Below are 22,296 nucleotides of genomic sequence, written 5' to 3' on the forward strand. Positions count from 1 at the left end.
TCTCAACGAAATTCTAGAACTCAACCCCAGAGCGCCTCCGCAACGCCTCAGCGCCTCAGCTTGGATAGGTCCTCCCTTTCAACTTACGAGTCTTGGAGCCACAATCCTTGAGTCCTTCCACAGCTGGTTCCCGGCATTCGCCCACGTAGCACAAGCAGCCAGCCTCACTCCCAAGCATGTCTTGGGCCCAAAAGACGAACTAGTGAGAGGCTAACCCCTCGGAGGAAAAAGACTAAGGCTGGGCGACAACAACGTTTCAACAGCTCAAATGTCGCTTCAGCCCTATCCTACATCGATGAAATTACAGTCCATCCCAAGGTCCCCTTGTGCGGACATTTTTGATGGCCAAAAGAGAGTGACGTTTGTCGCTATCCATGCCGCGATGGGAAATCAGAGCCCCCCACTCAAAGGGGGGCCATCAAGATATGTTCAAGGGCTTGTATGGGAGACCACATTGCGTGCAACCAACCCGAGAAACAGCACCAGCGAGCGGCTAGCCCGATCTTTGACAAGATCTCCATCTTCAAAACGCATCTTCAGATTCACACACACCCCGACTTACCCCATCTCAACCCAACCATCTTATCCATTCCGTCACAGGGGAGAAACGATAAAGAGTTGAGAAAAAGCAAGAAAGTGCCATCGAACCCCGTTCCCCCAACCCTACGTCAACGCCAGCCCGTCGATCTCGCCTTCCCTTCCCTTTCCCTCTCCTAGCCCCATTAAACCCCCCCCCCCCTCCCTTCCCCCTCCCAGGAACAACATACCAGACAGATCACCTCCCCACCCGGAAGAGGCATAGCCTCCCCATCTGTGACTGCCACATATGAGAAAATGCCCGGCAGTCGGTATGCGAGACCATCAAGGGCCCAGACCGAGATCCCCAAAGGAGCCAAGCCGGGGCGCCGACCTCCCGGCACAACCGTCCAACGACCGGCGGGCGCAGGTTGCCACGCCGTCGAGCCCTCCAGACTAGTTTGCCTACATGCACTAGGCCCTGATCCCGTGATCTCGCTCCCGACCCCCTTCCTTACGCCCTAGACCTCCGTCGACGGGCAAACACCGCAGGAATCTAACAAGCGCGCACAACGCCCGTTCGGCTGCTGTTCCATGAGCGACAGCTGTCCGCATCTGTCTCTCCCCCCCGGACCGCCTCGCCCCGGCCCCCGTGGTCCCCTCTCAACCTGCAAGTCTCACACCGAGTCGTCATCGACCGCATCGGCCCCGGGCCGCCCACGCCCCCCCCTTTACTCTCGCCGGGCGAGGGTCCATTCCTATCCGTCCGCTGTCGCGCATTGCATTGCATCTACGATAAAGCAACCACATGCTTGTCGAGCAGGGTAGGCGTGGGTGAGTTTTCAAGCTGGGGTGGGAGTAGGGAGGAGAAATAAAGAGCGCGAACGAGATGGCGAAAGAGAGAGACAGGTGCTACCGGGATGGTGCTGGTCTAATACGTTTTGACCCAGAAGTCTCATCCAGAAATCCTCTCATCACGGCTTCGTGTCCCCCACAAAGCACGAGGCTCAGCGACATACGCCTCAAAAAAGAGCATAGCCCAGCAAGTAGGAGAACTCACGGAAACACAGGGTGCCGCAACGCAAACGCCCTGTTGGAATTCTCGTCGTCCTCCACATCCTCGCATCTGCCTACCGTCCTCCCGCAGCGGCCTCTATACCCGGACCGTCAAAAAAAGCAATATACGTCGAGCGTCGAGCCAATCCACACCGCATTCCCACCGCACAGCTTTCCCATTTCACTCGGGCCCTCAACTCCTACAGCGGGCAGTACCAGAAACCAGAGGGAAGAAAAAGCAAACCCTACAGCTGCGATACCCACATCCGCGCCCATCGAACCAAACAGAGAACATCCCACAAAGGGTACTCAAGCACACGCCCTCCCCATCCTCCCCCCCCCCCTCCGATGCTCATCCCTTTCAGCAAGGATCTCACGATCGACGCAACCCATCCCTCTACCTACACCATCCAACATAGCTTGACATCAAACACGGCGTACCAAACGAAGGAGAGGAAAAAATAAAACAAAAAACAGACAGAATCGCAACCGCAGCGCGAGAGATGATATCAAAAACAGAGCAAACCAGCCTCTGAGACTTCCTCAGCCTCCCCCCCCGGCCGTCCCGCCTTCCTGCCTAGCACACCCCCAGAAACCCGCCCTCTCGAACTCCCTCCTCGTTAGGGTTTCCTGATCGTCTGCACCGCCGCCCGCCGTCCTGGCTATATCAAAATGTCATCTGCACCTCTGCACGAGCCGACCTCGCCTCCTCCCGGCCGTCAGAACGGTTTGCCTATCAAACTTGACTAAGACACAGGAAACACGGGTAGCCACTGTACGAATAGGTAGATGGCCCGGTGACGCACACACGCAACCAGTGAAATCAAAAAAGCAACTTCTCTCTCTTTCTCTATCTCTCTTTTTCTCAACTCCCGCGCGCCCCTTCCCCCCCCCCCCGTTCCCTTTCAACCCCCAAATAAAAAACTCCCCGAAGGGGCAGAAGAAAAGAAAACAAAAAGAGTGTACGAATCAACTTTCCGAAAAGGGCAAGCAAACCGTCAAAAGTGTCTCGCAAAAACCAAAATATCCCGAGAAACACCTTGAATCCCCCCCTCGTAGGAATGCGCGGTGATGACGTCCAAGGGGGCGCAACATCTCAACTGCAAAGGATCTCTTCTCCAACGTCTCCGTCTCCGGATCAGGAAAGATGTTCGTTGCGGGCGACAGCGCACATGCACACGCACACACAAAAAACCACTAGGGTTCCTCCTTGTCTCAACAGTTCCAGCTAATGTGTACATCTCTGTATCGGCACCTGCAATCGTGAATCTCGCGGGATAGATATTGAGATGGGGGGAAACCCAGATGCGCGTGCCGCAATCCCTGACGGAGGCGACTACCGGGGTGGGGATCGAAGATGATGAGAAAGGATCTGACCGCCTTGCCCAACCCGCCGCCATGGCGCTGACACACCACCCAATGACACCTTTGCTCCTGCTTCCTGGCCGCCGCGTCCTCCCAAGAGCCCGGCCGGGTTCCGCATCTCGCGGATGCATTGATGCGCAAGATTCGACGCGGGAAAATCCCCCTCCAAGGCCCCCCGTCCAAGGTCCCCATGCTCTCATCAATCGCTCGCTCCCTTTGCCTCTAGTGGCCATGATCCGCGCCCGCCACCGCTGCTGCTCGCTCGCTGCCTGCGGCCCAGAGGTTCTGCCTCCCCTGAAGCTGATGCGGCGTTCGGGTCCGTATATGTTGCGATTGGGCGGGCGCACGCCGGCGGAGGGAAGCCTCTCCTCCGGGGCTCAAGTCGCGCAGTGCCCTCTCCCCCACGACACCCGCCATCGGACGAGACCACCGACCGGTCAAGAAGTGGATTCGGAAGAGGGGCGTGTGCGTCGCGATACATGCCCGACACGTACACCGCAGGAACGTCCCTCTTCCCTCGTCCCCCGAGAGACACTAAAAGAAAGACGTAATCCATCAAGCCCTTAACATCTGCCGTGCAGCGAGTGAGTGATGCTCCGGAGCCTGCGCCGCCGTTCGCCCGCCCGCTCATTCGCTCGCTGTCTTTGCAACTGAGCATTACGAGCCTGCCGTATATGACATGAACTGGTTCTCTGGGGCCCTATGGGCTTCGGCTGCGGGTGAGTCGAGGCAAAACGCACCCTTTGCCCAACGTGAAAACTTGCCAACCAGCGGGGATGGCAACGCTGGGAATCGGACGATATCGTGAATTCTTTAGCATTTGCAGTCCAGACGATGTCACCAAATCACCCCGGCTAGTGCCCGTCACGCGCTGGAGCCTGTGATTTTCAGCACATGAGGCTGACGGGACGAGGACAGGTCGCAGCAAGCCTTACCGGCCCCGTCAGATGCAACAGTATCAGACAACCGCCCACCGCGGCATGGTTGCCAATAGCGCCCGACCGGAACTGCCCGACATGCGCTGCCAAGCGGCAAATGAAAAGTCCGATCGGCTCGTACTCGTACTGAACTGAGCCAACTGCCGTGTATTACTCGAAAGAGAGACTCGGCCGATGTTTCAATACCGGCAGGGCCCGTTCCTGCTTTCACGAGAGAGGACGGTCCCCCAAGATGAGGGATGAGTCAAGGTTCAGGTCTCGGGGGGAAGGGATTAAGGTATGGTGGGGACGGCAGAACGAAGATGATATGCAAGATACAACTGACTTCATCGCCGGCCCATGGTTGAAACTCCAAACTTCCCGAAGGCTCCCATTGGAGAGAGGTGAGAATGCTTGCTTAAAGGCTCGGCATAAGATCGCCATTGCCAGAACGCGCTTGATGCACGGCCGTGCTGGGTATTGCGTTCGAGGCCACGACCCCAGTTCACCGGCAAGCCCAGTCTGATCCTTAAGGGGAATAGTAGAAGGAGCGCCACTTGGATCGCTCAAAAGGGGGATGCCAATGAAGGTACAATGTGAAAACGGGGATGCAAGAAAAACGTCTTGAGTGAGGCGTCAACAGAGAGAGGGTCCGTGACACGGAAAAGAACCTCGGTGAACGTGGGGGATAGGCGTTACGAGAGGGAAAACATTCAATAGTGTCTCGTAGGACCGCCCAAAACTGCCTGGCGCCCACACCTCAAGAGGAAAAGCGCTCTTGGTTCGTTTCCTACTGGCATTCCACAGGGTTTGCCCAAGTCAAAGGGTAAGGTTCCTAGCTAGAGTGGTTTGGCTCGCGGGCGAGTGTGATTCAGGTTCAAGGAAAAAGAAACGAAAGAAAGGGACCTGCATGAGACATATTCTGACAGGTCATTGGCAGTACTTGTGCAGTGTCTCAGCCCACTCACACAAAGTCGACGGGGACCAAAAAGAAATCCTCGCGCGGAATATGGAAATGCCCTGTCTGATTCTTTGCCGACAATATTGCGTGCTGCAATATCGATCTCAAACAATAGCGTTCGGCTGATATGCCGCCGACATGTTCCCTGGTGGCGATTGTGAAGAATGGATATCTGGCGAAGTATTACCGAGATCTCGGGGCGATTTAAGGGCGGCCAGCTTAGGTCGTTTTGATCAGCAACATTATACCAGTTGTGGCCCTGGCGACAAGACCCGGTGTTTGAACCAAATCCCGTCGTCTTCAAGGCTTTGATGAGGGCACAGCAGCCACAACACGCACCGTAAACCTCCCAATGAAAGACCTACTTCCCGTGATCATACGACGGCGCAGCTTCGTCGATCTAGAGAGGCTAAGCATAGATGAAAAAGCAAGCAAACAGACATCCTTCCACTTTGAGTTGCCTACGTTTGCCGACTGGCCCAACACTGTAAGGCTGAACAGCGGGAACTATGCTTGATACTGATGTCAAGTTCGTCTCGTCTAGATAATTTGATGAGATTGGTATCCAGACCATTCCCAGTCCCTCCCTATCCATGGAGTCGGCGTCTCATTGTAACAGCTGGCAATCTCCAGCCCGGCAGCTCGACATTGTAGCAAATTGAACTGGCAAACGCAGATTCTAGAGTAAGCGTCCCGGGGAGCATTCAGCACCGTACCGAGCGAGTTCCGCCACCGGCATGCTCAGTCCGCTTCTGCGGGCTGACACGACGCGCGGGCCCAACCTCAACCAGCAAGTTGGAGCGGGCACAATATAGCATTTCCTCAATGGCGATTGGCACAACAGCCAAGTCTGGTTCTCGGTTTTCGTTGCTGGCTGTTGGAACGTTCTAAGCAGCAGTCAAGGAGTCAGACAGGGGTATATGGGGGCCTCAGCAATGATACGATGTAGAGATAAACCCACCATTGTTGGGATATAACAGGAAATAGCCCTCGCTCTTTTTGTGGTCGTGTGACTTATGTCAGAGTACCCCAGACAAAGCACAAAGTCTGCCCGAGGATGCATGTGGTTAGGGTTAACGAGATGAAGATGTTATTTCCTGGTTGATTTGCCGTCGGTCCAGCCAGTCAAAGTTGCAAGGAGGAGAGCCGACCTAAGATTTGAGAAATGACAGGTGAACGCGGAACCAACGTCCATGTTCTTGTTAGTCAAAGCGGGCAAGCGACACCCCTAGCTCAGGAGTCTCGACGGAGTAATGCTCTTTCGGCCTGAGCACCCGTAATGCCGTCAGTCCCAAAAGCTGCTGCCAACAAGTTAGATTTTGAGACCACGGTTACAGTCTTACCAACCCTGACTGCATCGTGTTGGAAAGGGCTTGGCTATGTAAGGTTGAATGACGGGTTGCGTGGTGTTCACCATGTCCGGCTAATGTTGATTATGGTAAAGTTTAGTGAGGAAAAGATGCAATACCCCTAAGCAGGTCAGACGGTGAAACCACTGCAGACAACGTAGCGTTATCCAGATAAAAAGTGCATCGAGGGATTCAGATCGGTCGAGAGACAGGGGCTGGAAACGTACAGCTCATACCTGTGTCCTCTCGGCCGCAACATCTCCGATATAGTTCCCGCACTGTGGCGATATGGTCGGCGCCAATGCAAAGGGATTCTGAGCCGTCTCTCAACGAAACCCGCATTCGAAGATGTTGGTTGTGCGAACGTCCTGCGATTCAGACCTCTTGCGCGTAGCCTCTGCCTCAACAGCCGGGCATAACACCGTTTCTGTGCCAGAGTCCCGTGGTTACGGCGGGGGGTTGTTTCAACGGATGGGCAATTGACCATGAGCTCGTTCGGCTTGTTTCCACGTCTCGGCTACGAGATCAAGTATGGGGCTGCCTGTCTCGCCAACCACTGTAACCTCCTACCGTGAGGGCTCCGAGTGCGAACCACATGGCCGGGAGCGGGTTGATGGCCTCTTCGGGCGTTAGGCACTTTCTTTTACAGCATATGACACTACCATCGAGACGCTGGTCACTGGAGATGTGCCCCGAACCAGTTGATAACTGGAGCCGGCATGACAATACACGCACTTCAGAGGTTAGTAGCCCGGCCGTTCTGACTTCAACGAGAGCCGATGCTTCCTGCGTTTGGTAACGGTCTCCCGAAGGCTAAGGGTGGTCTAGATGGTAGTGCCGATGCAGCACCTCTCACCGGTCGAGCTCCCTGATCCTCCAAACTCCTCCGATTCGTCATGGATGAGGGGTGAGTAACATTGATCGTGGCGAGTTCGCTAGGTAGTGATGCGAGATGACAGCGGGTGTGTAGCCTGCGTGGCAGACCGATCGCCAGATCAGACGATCGCACCACGAGCCAAGCATAGTTAGCAAATCAGAGCCAGATCCCGGGAATCGCGAGCGGGAATTTGATGCACGGCATTCAGTAAGCGGTTCAACGCGAACGCGCCGCTCCTGATTCTTTGCTCTAGGGTTGTCGACATACGAAGTTATGAAGCAGGAGAGGCGTCAAGTTCTGGAGCAGTGGGCTGCGAGTGCTGTGGGTGAGTTTGCAGTAATGATGGCGAAAGTCATGCCTGTCGGCTAGAACCTCTTGATTCTACTGCTTGTACGTAGTCGAAGGTTCAAATCGATGCGCCATCTCCTTGACGATCCATCCCGGCCCCGACTTTTAATCGCATTTGGCCAGTCGTTTGTATCGACTGAGTGATTCAGCTTTATCACGGGAGATATGCATCGCTCACGATCACCCAGTAAGCAGGAGTAAGCCGGCCAGGCCGTCCAAGGATAATCATCTGCAGCACGGTGCCCAAGTACACGGGGGTACGATCTTCTGTCCAGGATCTTTAGGCTTCGACGCAACCACACGGCTTATGGTTGCATGAGCAGTTGTCGATTACAGGCACGGCAGATCGTCAAGTGACCATTATCGACACTCATACTTGTATGAGTGTACAATCGAGTCATGGATGAATGCAAATCCGCTCATTACTGACGAGGAGTATGACAGGCTGGTAGGATGGCGAGGTCAGAATGTGGTTGGTTGAGTTGCCCCAAATCTACCAGGCCTGGAATAATAAACAGGGCGTCGCCATTTTCGCCGGTATTGTCGCCGCCGCCGACTCCTTCAATCCTTTGGTCGAGAGTCTGAGGTCAGTACATCCGCTGCTGGCCCATGAAACTCGGCCACATGACGAGCCGGAAACAGACGCGAGGCTCGGGTTCGCGACAGATGACATATGGTTAAAAGGTACCCGAAAGGCCTGAGACTACGCAGAGATAAGCCGACTTGAGGTCGGCCGTGAATGCGACAGTAGACTAATGGATAGGATGATGACAACGGTAAACGTCCCATGTCTCTCTCCAGAGCGCATCCAGCAGTGAGCGATGAGAAGTTAACGAGACGCGAGACTCAGCTGGGGGAGAAGGGAAAAGCCGAAGCCCAACGGCCACAATTTGGTCTGCATCGGTGGTGACTGCATGTGTCAAGTGCAATAATTCGAACAGCGTACCGGCGGCATACTGACCCAAGATTGTTGGTGTGGTGGCATTGGCTTGTAAACCATGTGAGGTGGCCGCGCTGGCAATTGGCGATGGGGATCAGCGTATGGGGGAGCGCGACAAACACCAACATGATCTGACATTCCTGGCAGCAGTAACGTGAATGGGTCGAGTCGAGATGAATTCCCAGGGTGTCCGGTTGGCGCTGACTTGCCCGGTTTGCCGCCCATCGGTCCGAAGTCATCTCAGGCGATGCCTCTCTTCGAAATATGATACAACAGTGAGCGCTTGCCATCAGGATAACAAACATGCCCATCTGCCGCATTCCCTTGCGCTATAGTGAGAACAGTGTTGCATCCATGGACTCGATGAACCCCTATCGTATGATGGCCACTGAGGTACGGAATTGTAACTTTTGCTATACCTCAAGGGTACTTCCAGATCCTGGCCTCAAACCCATGCAGACACAGAGGAAACAACCCAGCGAAAGGGTCGAGAAGTGATATTTTGATACCGATGGCCGGATCTAGCGCATGGCCTAGGAAAGAGGGCGAGGCGGACCGAAACGACCAGTATGATTTGTTCCTGTTCAGGAGGTGGCTTCCTGAAGAGGCAGTACTTCCGGCGAAGCGGTGATAATATGTGGATGGTGTGCCGCCATCGAGCGGAAAGTCAATCGAGTAGCGTGCAAATATAGGGCGACCGGGGGTGACGTGGACTAGGGCCGGTGGTGTTTTATATGGGTCGTCTTAATCTGCATGAGATCGAACGAAACGGGCGAGATCCTACAAGGGGGATGTCGAGGTGACAGTAGGTAGCCTTCTATATGGCCGACAAGCGCATGCAGTGCTCACCAAGGCTGCTACGAATATTGTCACCAGACGTCGTCCATTTCGGTGCCCCTCTCGTAGGCTCCTGACCGCGAAGATGGGAAAAGCAAAGATAAAGGGTTGCGTAGGCCCACAAAGACGAAAAGAGAGACGTCTGGCGAACAAGGCTGCCTAAAGAGGATGAGTCTGCTGGATTAGGAGGAGCACTGACTGCATCATATCGGGGGTATCTAGGAGAACTGCCAGGTTGTGCATCGTCGATCCCATCTTGGTTGGATGGAGGTGCGTAGCAAGAGGAGAGCCAGGGTGCTTGGCAGGAGGGCATGAATGCTGCAGATGAAGTGAAGATGCGGTAAGGAGATCAGAGAGATGATGGACCCTAGGGTGTGAGCGCGGAGTCGTGGGCACGCCCATTGGACTAACTGACTGCTGATTGTGGTGGTCGTAGGTAGTGCTGCTGGTGCTGCCATTCGTCTCCTGCCCCTCCACTCGACGTAAGTGCAGCCTATAAGTCCGTTATGATGGGCTGGCTGACTGGACTCCTAGAGTGACGTCGTGCGGCAACCACTTCCTTTCGGCGTCTGGGTGCTGCTATTTCGGCACCCAGGGTCGTTGAGCAAAGGGGGTCCAATGTCTGTCAATCTGACATGGTACGCGATCTCGGACACAACGATATCCGATTGACGGCGAATAGACCACGGCATAAAAGGGATGGAGAAGCCGACAGGATGGAATATGCAGGCTTGTGCGGGCTCTGCTTTGACTCCAGCAAGGACGTGGACTCGAAGCCCGGACTTGACCGTAGAATGGTAGCGCATTAAAAATGCGTTCAGCGGCCATGGCGGAGACGTTGGGAATGAATCAATCTGCTGGCTCGCTTGTCGTGCACGCCTGGGTTAGAAGAATAAAAATAAACACATGGTGTAGATGTGGCCCCTCGGCTGGCGAGGCAGGCGCAGACGATGATCGGTTTGATGTTTTGTGACCCTGGCTAATAGCACAAGGTGAGGGAGGGAGGCCGAGAGAGAGCAACCAAGCCAAGCAGCGTTGAGAAGGGATCATCGAAACTTCGATCAAAGGGACGTGAAGATGGGGATGGGGATGGAGACGGAGACGATGGGAGCCACACGAACTCTCTGCCTGAGCAGCGAGAAGCGGAGAAAGCTGTGAGGTATCCATAGCCCATTGGTGACCAAGAGAGGCCACCCGGCGGCGCTTGGTCGTTTCAACTTTCAACCACACCTTGAACTTCTTTCGAGAAGGAAAAGTGGAGAGAGCAAGACGACCGAAGTCCCAAGGACCCAGCCTAAGGGGGGGAGAAGGAATATCGGAAAAACGCCATTTTGGCACCCGTGGCAGCTGTCAAATGACGGGAAGACTCCACCATGCAGGAAACGCCGCTCAGGCACCGGGTTGGGAGCTCGAGAGAAGCGAGAGAGGTACGAGAGAGCACAGTGGAGGGAGGCACTCGGCTCTGTACTGCAACCAAACGAGACTTGCCTCTCCAGGCAGCCTTCGCCAGGGGCTCTCAGAGAGTGAATGTAGAGGTACTTGCGCACCACACGTGCAACTGTACCTGCGCCTGCACCGGCTTCGCAGGGCCACGGCCGGTTGACAGACAACCGGGGTAGCTAGGCAAGGAAAGCCTGGCTCGGCAACAATGAGTGAGCTTCCAAACAGGAAAGGGGAATATCAAGGCGCCCGCTTGCTACCAGCACCAACCTTGCTGTTTGTCTTTACACGAAACGACCGGCACTCAGGAAAGCTGACTTGGTAGCTGTGGGTCTCTAAAGTGAGCGTCCATGGGACGACTCGAGCTACCGAAGCTTGCTCCGAGTCTGCTGAGAATGAGGATACACTACACTACACGACATGTTAGCGCACTGTAGTGAAGAGAGTCTGGAGTCGGATGCTTTTTGCATTCCTGCGGCTACGTGTCGAGATTCGAGCTTGTGACAGGCCGGGGGGCCCCCATTCCCTAATCAAACGACGTTGCACATTGCTCTGTGCCGTTAACATTAGCAGGTTTCACTCGGTCAAACCTCTCGCCGCAACTAATGCGCAGATCGAGCTTACCATGAACCATTTTCAACCTTAATCGCACTTTGGTACCATTGCCGGCGGTCGTGCCGGACCCGGCCCCGCCGAAACCTTCAGCAGCAGGCCCAAGACGTGACGGACATTTGACATCAGCTTTGGGCTGAGTTCCGTCCAGATCAAACGACCGGCCTGACGGTTCCTCCCCCATGATGTGATGGTTCCGAAGGGAGAAGATAAACCCATCCCTAGCTGGTGAAGGTAGACAGGGGGCAGCATAAAAGGGCAAGTGGAGGGAATGTTCTCGTTTCTTTCCCATCTACTTCTATCCCTCAACTCTCCAGCGTGCAGCAGCAGCATGTTCGTGTCATTACAGCGGGCATCTGCCGCCGCAACGGGACCAGTCCCCAGGCAGAGAATGGAGGACGGCACTGTTACAAGCACTTTGCCTGTCCGCTAACAGAAGCAGCAGGCAGTGTTTGATGGTGCTTCGCGGACATGTAATCCGAGGCCGTGGCGGGGCTAGGATCATGAAGTTTCTTAGATTGGAGAGGATCCCAATCGGTGGGGGCGGATGCAGTTCGCTGGAATGCGAACAGGCACCGGAATGGAACATAACTGTGGACGAGACGGTGAACCCTAGCCTTTAACAAGACAAGTCATTGATGACCCTGCAATGCGACATCTGAGAACTCACAACTCCGAAAGCTCCAACAGCACGGAGCCACTCTGAGCGCTGGCTCCGACCCACTGTCTCCCACTACGGGACCCGCTCCGACGAGGGAGGCAAGCAGAGTTTCACTCCTTGTTGGACTGACTTGGTCCCAATCTGGATGTAGCGCTGATGTGTTGACACAATTTAAACTCGAAATCTCATCAATTTGGGCCTGCCACTCTGTGCATGGCATTCCATAAACGGACGCCTCATTCGGCATCGCGGTACCTGTGCTGATAGTGTTAGCATTGATGCGCTTCTCCATTTCTTGTGGAATTTTTTCTCTTATCGAGATCCCGTTCCTAGTGTTCTCTGGCAAGCTTGACACATCGTATCACGTCGGAATATTTCAAAGTGTTGTAGCTCGTTACCGTCACGCCGCTAGTTGAACTCACTTGCATGTTTGTTTAGTGTACATCGCATGATATCTCTTTGGACACCCCATTACCCCACAAAAGCGGTAATGGCAGTTGGGAACGACGACGTGCCTGAAGGTTTCTCACGATGTAGGCAATAAGATGTGCCTGTAGCCGAACCCTCAGTTCGATCCCACGAGGAGGCTCCGCGTGATCAGTAAGTTCGAGGATCATGGTCCTTGCCATCGTACCCATCAACGGCAGGTCGGCAAGCAAGCAGCCCCCTACAGGAAATTACTAGTCAGTTGACCGACATGCGCACAGGGCCACTGGACGATCACCTACCGAAGGGGGTTCAACTTCAACGCAGAACACATCTCGCTTCTCCATGTCCCAGCCGTATTCAGCATAATGTTCGAAGAATATCATGTGCAAAAGCACTAAGGTTACCTCGCAAGTGGCATTTGGATGTGTCGCTGAAACATGTGTCGAAAAGCACACGAATATTCGAAAAACGCAGAAGTTCGTTGTAATCTCTGCGGGCGTCATCAATGAACTAACCACTCTTTGTGCGCATCGGTGAGCCCTGACACGCATCATTGTCGTAGTTGGACACACTCTGATGAGGCAAGCGGCCGTTGTAAGTGTTCTTCTCACAAGCATAGTCGATTGTGACCGTGTAACCACCGGCAGGCGTGCGGTACCACCAGAACGAAGCAGCGAGCCGTTTAATTGCCACCAGATGCGCGTAAGTTCCGAACTTTTCTGTTCCTCCTCCAAAGCCAGTGCCGATACTCGCGCCTGGCGGACAGTCCAGTTGTGTTCACTAATCTCTCTCTCAGCACCCACTGAGGACGAAGCTCGAGCCTTGCCGACCATGGTACGTTGTTGTCCGTCCTTGTGCTATAACCCCTGGGCCAACAGAGCGATCTGATGAGGCTACATGGTGTCCCAATGTGGGTTGACGCCCTGATGTTGTACGTGTCGAACCCAGTCTCCCGTCCGGGCGAACCTTGTTAGACCCGATCCTTCTCGCTCAAGAATCTGCCACATCTACCCATAAAACCCATGGACTTGGCTCTCATAGACCTTTGGCTTGAAAAAGATTCATGCACCAACGGTGGCATTGGTGGCTGCAACCTGAGTCGAGAAAATTCGGACATCAGTCAATCTCTTGGTGGTGCTTGAAAGCGCCAGTGTTGACCGATAATGCGGTATAACCTGGAGAGTCACGGATAAAACAAAAGACTTTCCGCTGTCAGGCTTAACGCCGCTGCGAGACAGCTGCGGCCCGGGGCGCATCCACGTTCTTTTTCGCGTGGCCGTCTGACCTCGTCCACTTTCCGGAATGACACCTCGCTTATCCCGGCATCAAAGGCTCCACAAACCTGCGAGGCGTAAGTTTCGATAGGCAAGAGTTATCTCGGCTTTGCGAGATGAACTTCGAGTGAGTCGAGACCGTTCTTGTCGGGAAAGAAAATAGTCGTCCGTGGGTGTCACAGAAGCTTGCAGACGGGTACCCGTCTGTGCATATGCCACTCCGTGTCCACCTTGGAAGGAACAATATGCCCTCTAAGCCTCTGGCAGAGGAGCTTTCAGGTGAGGCCAGTGCCCTGTCGCGCACAGGCATCCAGTTATTCCAGACGCGATGATGGGGCCTGGAACACATTGAATGCACTCGAGCCAGCATTGTGACAACCATATCCCAGCTGCACCGGGGTCTTTGAAACCTGACATTGACGCTCCATGTCAAAAAATAAGGTATGGCGCTGTGCCGGCAATGTGTGCTCGGCCGTCGACATATCATTCGACCAAGAAGTCCTTGACTTGGTTGAGACTTGGCGATATCGGCCTACGAGATGACGACCTGCTGCGAGACTGCCTCATTGGACCTCCAGGGTGCCAGGGACTTTGCTAGAGACCGGCCAGGTTACACGCAGTATAAAACAGCAACACTTCTTCCTAGTTCTGACAAGGACCCTCAAGCATATGGGAGAGTCTGCTAGGAACACCGTGAAATTGCTCTTGATGCGGTGGCGATAATCGCAACTGGTGGTTCATCATACCCCCTCTGTGACGCCGTCGGTGATGTAGTATGGATCACCATGCTGTAATTTTGCCAGTCATTGCACGGAGAAAAGCGAAACCAAGAAACATGGAGGGTAAGGTGTGTCGTAGCATTGTGTACCACGCCAGCCGCGAAATGTTTCAGTCTTTAGGGGCTTTTTCAAGACAGCCTATTTAGGTCTTAAAGGTCGCCCGCTGAGATGCGGCACTGGAGTCTGGGTAAGAGAGAGATCTTTGGGCGTTGAAAATCTGCCTCCCTTCGTCATTCAGGTTGCAACACTGGTTCGTCGGGCACTAGCGCTCAGACCTAGGTAGAGGTTGTGTGGTTGTTAGCGAGATGTTGCGAGGTACCAGTCTGGCCCCCAACAGAGCGCCTCATACCAGGCCAATTAGACTGCTATTCATCAATAAAGACATAGGTCTGAAAGGCGTGAGATGAGACCCGTAGATCGTGCGACAAATGTTCTAGGTACATTCGAGTTGGTGGAGCCGAAACATTAGGAAGTCGGAGCCAGAATGGCAGTGATCGACGTTGATATGCGACGTGCTTGCAGGCATGCTGTCCAAAATCTGTGCGAGTAAATTGCAGACACAGGGGTCAACTACTGCTAGTGTCAATTCTGAGGAGGTTGGGAAGGTCTGTATCTGAGGTTCGTAACGGAGGATGACATGATATCGCGAAGTATGCTGGTGGACCACACAGTGCGGTGAAATGACTTTCTTCTCCGCCCTCCAACGCGTGAGGTTCGAGATCCAGACTGTTCTCAGGGCAACCGCTGATGACGTGCCAGAGCCGGCACAAGTGCTGACGTTTGAGCCGCACGTATCGAGATAGCCAGGCGTTTGACATCTTGGGTGGCCGATGGGTTTAATCTATGTACGCAAGCTGTTGCCAGATCGGCTAATGGTCTAGCGGACCCAGCTTTTGACCCGTCATTGCGGGCGCTTAATCCTTGGGACAACGACGGATGACCGTTCTTGGGATACTAACGAGGAGTTGCCGGGGTAGGTCTGTCGCTCTTGAGCCTAGACGGGAACGACGGGGGAAGTTGACAGGCCAAAGACTCCATGTTCTGATGAGAACCTTGGCCATTGGATAGGGATGCCATGATACGATTCAGTATCCCAATCGACTGGAAAAGACGAGGGCCGTGGGTGGGGGAGACATCTCGGTCATTGACTGGCCACAAGAAAGGCTCTGGCATACCCGATCATCGCGGATGCACCGAGACGGGGCCTTGCGATGCGCTAAGGGCCCACCTTGAAGGACCCCTGATTTCTATCAACAATGTTGGTATCTGTACTAGTGTAAAAGGCCAGCTCAAGAGTCAGGGGCGGTTGAAAATCGGTGAGGTGGGTGGATGACCACAACCGGCCGCTGGCAACGGGTACTTTGCGTGGTGCGCAGACTGACCCATCATATAGGACGGGGCGAATGGGGCAGTTTGGGTGCCAGACCGTCTAGTTTCTGGGTCGATACGAGCCGCGGTGATGCAGCGGAAGAACCAAAGGAAGAGACAGTCAGGGGCGATGCAGTGACCGCCATTGGTTCGGAGCGCGAGGTCTTCTGGATGCTCCGGAGAAAGTCAGGTAGGCCGACAGGTAGGCGGAATGCCGAAGACGGGGGTCTTCTGCTAAGCACGGGTCTGTGAGGCAAGAATAAACGGCCTCATGGTCGTATGCGACGCAGTCTAGAGTGTTACAAAACGAAGAAGTCGCTGCGGCGGAGAAAGACAGGGTGGCGTTGCCAGCGCGAATCAAGTTGTTGGTGTGCGACTGGTAACACGAGGGAGACGATGAAGTGGCCGACTTGCTGCGTTGCCGCCGGTTAAGACAGTGCGTGCAAAGACGGTCGGACAGCATGCCGGAAAGCTGATCTCAAGGCCAGATTGGTGCGGCCTCCTTGATCGGAACCAAAAGCAAGTGCCCTCTCATCTTCTCCGTAGTGCATCGTGGAGAAGAGGTGGCAGTGCGTCTCGTCGTCCAGGTTTGATGGCCACTCGGCAAGAGGCGGCTGCGGAGGGCGAAGAGGACGACGATGTTGAACAGGCAGTACGAGGGCGACTGCTCTGACATCTGCAGGCCGTCGAGTAGTCCAGCCAGATGCAGACGGTGGTGTAGAGGAGTGCATAGTGGTTGCGGCAGGTAAGCAATAGCGAAGCGTAGTGTGACCAGTGGTAAACCGGCGGGACTCTAGTGGATGTGAACTATCGCAAGACAGGTTCCTATCGACCAGATTGTCGGAGTGAAAATCTGACAGACGAGGCCCGGCTACGCGAGATGACGGGGTGAGCCGGGGGGGGCCTCTGCGGCACGTTTGAGCACAAGTAGAATCTCGGTCAACGCCCGCCAGCCACCTATGGCCTAGACGAGGAGGAAGGCGCTGAAGAGACGGGCGAGACATGACGTAGGCGATGTACGGGGGCTGGTGCGTAGAGATTCGACGATGGCATCGACTGTCTGGCAAGCAAGCCAAGGCAAGGCGATTGGCACGTTGGGATGCAATATCAGTCTGCACCGTTGTGTGGGCCTTTGCACCTACAGGTAGTGACGCCCCAGTCGAGGGATGTGCGATCTGTCGTTGCGGTCGGTCGTCAGGATTTTCTGCCCTGGTCCTCCGGGGCACGGTTTACTAGCCGGAGAGAATATCAGAGTGACGAAAACGGAAAGGGCAAATGATGTGCCAGGCACACTGGGCGAACAGTGAGTAAGTGACACAGGAGCGTGCGTGGATGGTACAGTCGGAGGAGCTGAAGAGACGAATGAGGGGGGCAGCACACGCCGCACGAAGCGGAGAGGGAAAAGGGAAGGGGAGAAAAACAAGGAAAGTGGACTGGTGGAGAAATGAGCACGACGTGTGCGTGGTGTGCCAATGTGCGTGGGTGCCGTATCTGGAGATGCTCAGATGGATCTGGATTATCTAAGGGTGTACAGGTCCACTTTATCCGATGTTCGTCTTCTGGATTTCCCGCCCAAGGCCCCTAAGGTAGCAGGGACACGGGCAAGGACAGGTCAGTGAAGGTTTGGGTCGTTCCGACAACGTCAAACACCCAACATCCCGAGAGAGATCCAGGCACGGGGCACCGAGTACCTCGCCTCCCTTGCCGGGTGTCCAGTGACCTGGGCATCCACATATGTCAGGCCGTTAGGTAAGGCAACAACCGGGAGCCCCCTGAGGAAGCGGGCATCCAGGGTGTTTCCTGACCTGCCTCTGTACAGGGCTTCCAGAATGGTGGACTTACAGCACGTGGCCGCTGTTGGGGGGCTTCTCAGAAGACACCTCTTGTTCAGGCCCACGCACTTTGTACGAGCCACCTCGTACAACGCAGCATGCCAGAGATGAGTAGGTATGCAATACGGGTGTCTCCGTCGCCGTTGCTGGGGGCTTGTCGTGCCCTGGGCGAGGTAAAGTAACTGCCCCTGTCTCTGAAGGAGTCAAGCCGTCAACGGTTTCTTTCCCAAGGCAAGTCAAGAGTCAAGAGTCAAGGACTGCAAGGCAAGGGCAGGCAGAGAACAGCCGGGGAGGAGAAAAGGGAGGAAGGTGCAGCGCGCGCGCGTGCTTTCCTTAGCTATGCGTTGCTATGCTGCTATGCTGCTATGCTTTGCTTAGCTTCTCTCCCCTTCCTTCCTTCTTTCCTTCCCTTCCTTTCTTTCGGGACGGCAACGTACCGGCGCGGTCCAAGTTTACGCCGAAGGTGGGAAGAGAAGGGCGGGAAAGGGCAGAAAGCATGGGCACTTTGCAAAGCCAAAAACTTAACCCAAACGTCAGCCCAGTCAGGTCCGGACCTGGGTCCGGGCCTCGCTTGCCCGTCACATCCCACTTTCCTCCCAGTCTCATACGACCCATGCGACTGGCTTTTCAGCTGCCTGCCCATTGTCGTTTGTTTCATCACCTGACAGAACATCTCCCATCCTCCCCCTCGAGCTCAGACATCACCCGCTGAGCCTTGCAGACAATTGATGCGCTGCCCATCGTCATTGGGAATCGCACGCATGCCATCTCCAATCTTACTGCCGCCCTCGTCCGCATTCTCTACAAGGAACGCCCAGGCGGAGCATCAACCGTGATAGCCCCCTAGAATCCCAGTCATGGACATCTGGCAATCGAAATGAGCGGTCCGTTGCGGTCGCTGCTCATCTGTGGGTAGCGCGCTTGACACTCGCGACCACTGATAGACACCCAGCTCAACGTTAACTTCACAAGGGACAGAATGCTCTGAAGCATCGCACGAGATATGCTCTGCTGCGCTGCATCAGGTCCCTGACGCTTCCCAGCGTCAGCTCTGCCCCTCCTTTCTAGTGTAGCCTTTCCCCGCTCACTGTTCACCAACGTCCCATCCATCCGTTGCGCATCTCATTCTCAGCAACGAACCCTGTGCCTTGTCCCGCCGGGTGGGTGCAAATGCTGGGACTGCCCGGCGAGCAACGTCGCTATCAAAGGTGCTGCCGGGATTGAAGAAAGCTACCGCAAGCTTCGTGACATCGGCAGGACAATGATGGATCATGGATGAATAGAATTGAAGACCACCCCTGGAGACAAAGCACAGTTTCCATCTCACACCACTGCCCAGCATCGATCGGCGTGGTACGTACTCAAGGCATCGGGTCTGTCACGTTCAAACTTCAACATCATCGACGCCGCACCATGCATCCACTAGATCCCACCTCGGCGACTCGAGTTCCATGGGTGGTCTCCGAGCGCTCCAGGCAAACTGTCATAACCTAATCCACTTACTTTCCCATTGTGCCAAGAGTGTGCGCGAGGCTGCCACTGAACCACAAATCGACGCACACCCAAAACCACCGCTACCATCGATTAATCCACCACAACCGCTGCCACGCCGCCAATTGACCAACGTCGTCAGCAGTGCGGCACCTCTGAGCGAGATGGAGTGCGTGGGTGCCAACCCGCTGAAGCCGACGGCGTCATTTCTGACGACTGGCTGGGATTCCACCTGTGCTCTCCCAGTTAGTACCACTGATCCTGGTGAACCCCCCTGCCCAGCCGCTGACCCCTCCACAGGCCAATCTGCGATCCAGTCATGACAGCCGGCCAATTACCATGGATCGCCTCCCCTGCTTCGATGCAATGGTCGCCAAAAGTCGTACCATTATTCTTCGTCATAGAGATTGCCAAACTCGACTGGGGGAGGCGCTCAGCGGCAGACGAGGCCACTGCTGAACGGTTATCCTAAGGCTTGGAAGCCAAGTCCCTTCAACGTTCGGCTGCCCCCCGAACAAGAACATCCGCATCGGTCATTGGTCGTCGTCGTCGTCGTCGTCGTCGTCCTCGTCTGTTAACGCCGTCGTTGCTGATATCGCTGTTATAGCAGGTTTCTATCGCCAGTCCGAGATGCTGGGTCACTTTCCCTTGGTTGTAGCTGAGATCGAGCATCAGTCCTTGCTTTGGGTGAAGTGGTCGCCCCTCGTACGACATATCTCGGCACAGAGACCACAAAATAGTTAGTGCCTGAGCAAAGAGAAAAGACAGCACAGGACGGAACGAGTCCCAAGACGTGAAGCTCCGAATGCAAACCACCACCCCATCCATCCGTCCATCCATCCATCAATCGACCTTATGTCGCCGCCAATCTATGTGCTAAGGGCTCCCCCCCCCCTTCTCCACTGGGCGGTCGACTGGACGGATACTTGGACAATACGATGCGTTACCTGACTTGCCCTGGCCCCCTGTCTACACTGACCGGTACATGCAGAGGTGCACCAGCATCTCCCTCTAGCCCGCAGTGATTCTCAGTCCAACACACCGCACATCTGGTCTCTGGGCATCAATACCCCTTGCCCTCTCGTCCCCCACATAACCCCAAGAACATTCAGGGAATGGATCTGGTCCCTAAGGAGCAAAGGAAACAGGGACGTATCGCCGTCGAGGCACTGTACCGGAGTCCCCCATGCCCCTGTTGTTGCGCAGGTACCTCTGCGCAAATACCATGCCTTCTCACTTGACAGAGAGCCCACGCCTGCATCGTATTCAAGGGAATGATAAGTCCGAGCAAGGTTGGCAGATCTACTTCCTCTTCGCCAACCTATCCGATCCAGACATACAAGGACATTACGGATTCCTCATTCTTCGAGAAAATATGGTATATGTCCCTCACATATCACACCCAGCCCTGGATGGAAGAATTCAGTCGCTGATCTCATAACACCGCTGCAAGTTCCTCTCGCTTGCACATTCGCGTTTCCTCTCTTTTTTTCCTTTCTCCTTCTCTCTACCTCCCTTTCTCTTCACAGCCGAACTATCCCTTTCTCTCCACAAACTTCAGTGGGTTGACTTTGCCAGTGCCGAAATCAACACTTCCGAAACTCATTCAATCGGATGTCAGATTCAAGGCACAATCTCAGCAGTGAGGCGCATAACAGTCGATAGCAATCACGCGCTTAATCCAGACGACGTCTCCCAGCACACTTTACACGCGCCATCGTTCTTGTCAGACGTAAACGCCATTTGATCTACCGCTTTCGTGTCTTTCGCACACACGCTTTCTCTCTCCCTTCTCTTCCTTTCTCTATCTCTCTTCAGCACACGTTGGAAGCGCGCCCTCTTTCTAAGGCACTAGACCTGCACCAAAAAGCAACGGGATCGAAAAGAAACCAGAAATTCCACCAGCCCAGGTTCACGGTATTTTGGCAGGCTCACGCCCCTCTTCGAGCTTCACCCCCAGACCCTGTCGAAATAACCAGCTCCACTCCGGCAGGCCTTGACGCGGGATTCCAACAGTGTGTGTGTGGGTGGTGTCTTGGAAAAACCATTCAAAAAAGGCCGCCACAAAGAGCAGCGTGGTAACTTGACCGACGCTAGGCAGCTTTGTCTTTCTCAGCTCATGACCTCTATAGACACACCCCACCGAGGCCAGCACCGTCCCCGATCTCTCACCCCTCCCCCTTTTGCACCCCCCTCCCCAGAAAGAAGATACATATGGTGACCTCCCGTCCCGCCACCACGCACCACACACGCGCCCGATAGCTTGATCAGATCTTGCCTACCGGGTACCCAGCTGGAGAGAGAGGTTCGACCAGCCTAACCTAACTTCATCTCCTCATCCCAGGCCAAGCCACCCACCACACCATACTGTCTCTGGTTGGTTTGGTTTTGGTCGCCCGTCTCTCACTCCCTCTTTCGCCTCTGCATCTCTTCCCTGCCCGGCTTTTATTCCTACATGACTCTGAGCCTCCCACCTTCAACCATTTCCCTATCATCTCCACCTGTCTACACCAAACTTCACCGGACTCCCGTCTTGACACCGACCTCACGGACTAGTTTTGCTCTTGTCCCTTCACGCATTAGCCGAATTAGATTCACAGAGGCTCATAGATCGCATCTGGGGTTCTAGTCACCATTTCATCTGTTCTCCCGGCAAACCCGCTATGGAAGCGGGCGGATCTGGTCCTAGGCAAAGGTTGGTTCAATCCTCGCGGACGCCCCCGCTAGTCCGCTCTTCTCATAATTCCGCGAATTCCTGCTCTGAGATCAGACATTAACCAACCCTTTTCCTTTCAACAGCCATCCACCTTCTGCCAGTCACCTTGATCGCTTTGAGACTCGCCATCCTCCCCCAAGAGATCCTCTCGACAGACACTACCGCGACGGCCCCGCCATGGCGACCGCAGCCCTTATTAGCCCGAGCTCGACTCATTACGGCCATCCTTCATCCTTCTCTTCTGGTTACCAGCACGCAGCAGCTCCAGGGCCCAGCATCGCAGGCATGATTTCGCCGATTGAACCTCGACGTCCTTCGGACGAGTCAGAGACTTATCATCGACAGTCGCTCCCTTCGCTCTCCGAGGTCATTTCGGGTGCGAAGCCCAGCCCTTACCCGCCTTCTCAAGCGTCCAACATGTCGGGGTCACAGAGTTTCCCTTCGCCTTTTGCACCTGGGCCGCCAAGGTCTTACGCTGAGTCGTCGACCGAAAAGAACTCACCTCGACCTCTTCACCATGCCTCCACG

At 54.9% G+C, this 22,296-nt stretch overlaps 1 protein-coding gene across 1 annotated transcript; it reads left to right on the top strand.

Annotated features, from left to right (window-relative positions):
* Positions 1 to 7,856: 7,856 nt before the first annotated feature.
* Positions 7,857 to 8,090, top strand: ColSpa_09236 (uncharacterized protein; the record flags this gene model as incomplete). The annotated part of the gene is made up of 1 exon (XM_049275448.1): positions 7,857 to 8,090. One exon carries the CDS (start codon positions 7,857 to 7,859, stop codon positions 8,088 to 8,090), a length of 234 nt encoding a protein of 77 aa, XP_049131405.1.
* Between the last annotated feature and the right edge of the window lie 14,206 nt (positions 8,091 to 22,296).

This window comes from Colletotrichum spaethianum, assembly GCF_022836535.1.
Source record: "Colletotrichum spaethianum MAFF 239500 DNA, contig27, whole genome shotgun sequence".
Lineage (NCBI taxonomy): Eukaryota > Fungi > Ascomycota > Sordariomycetes > Glomerellales > Glomerellaceae > Colletotrichum > Colletotrichum spaethianum.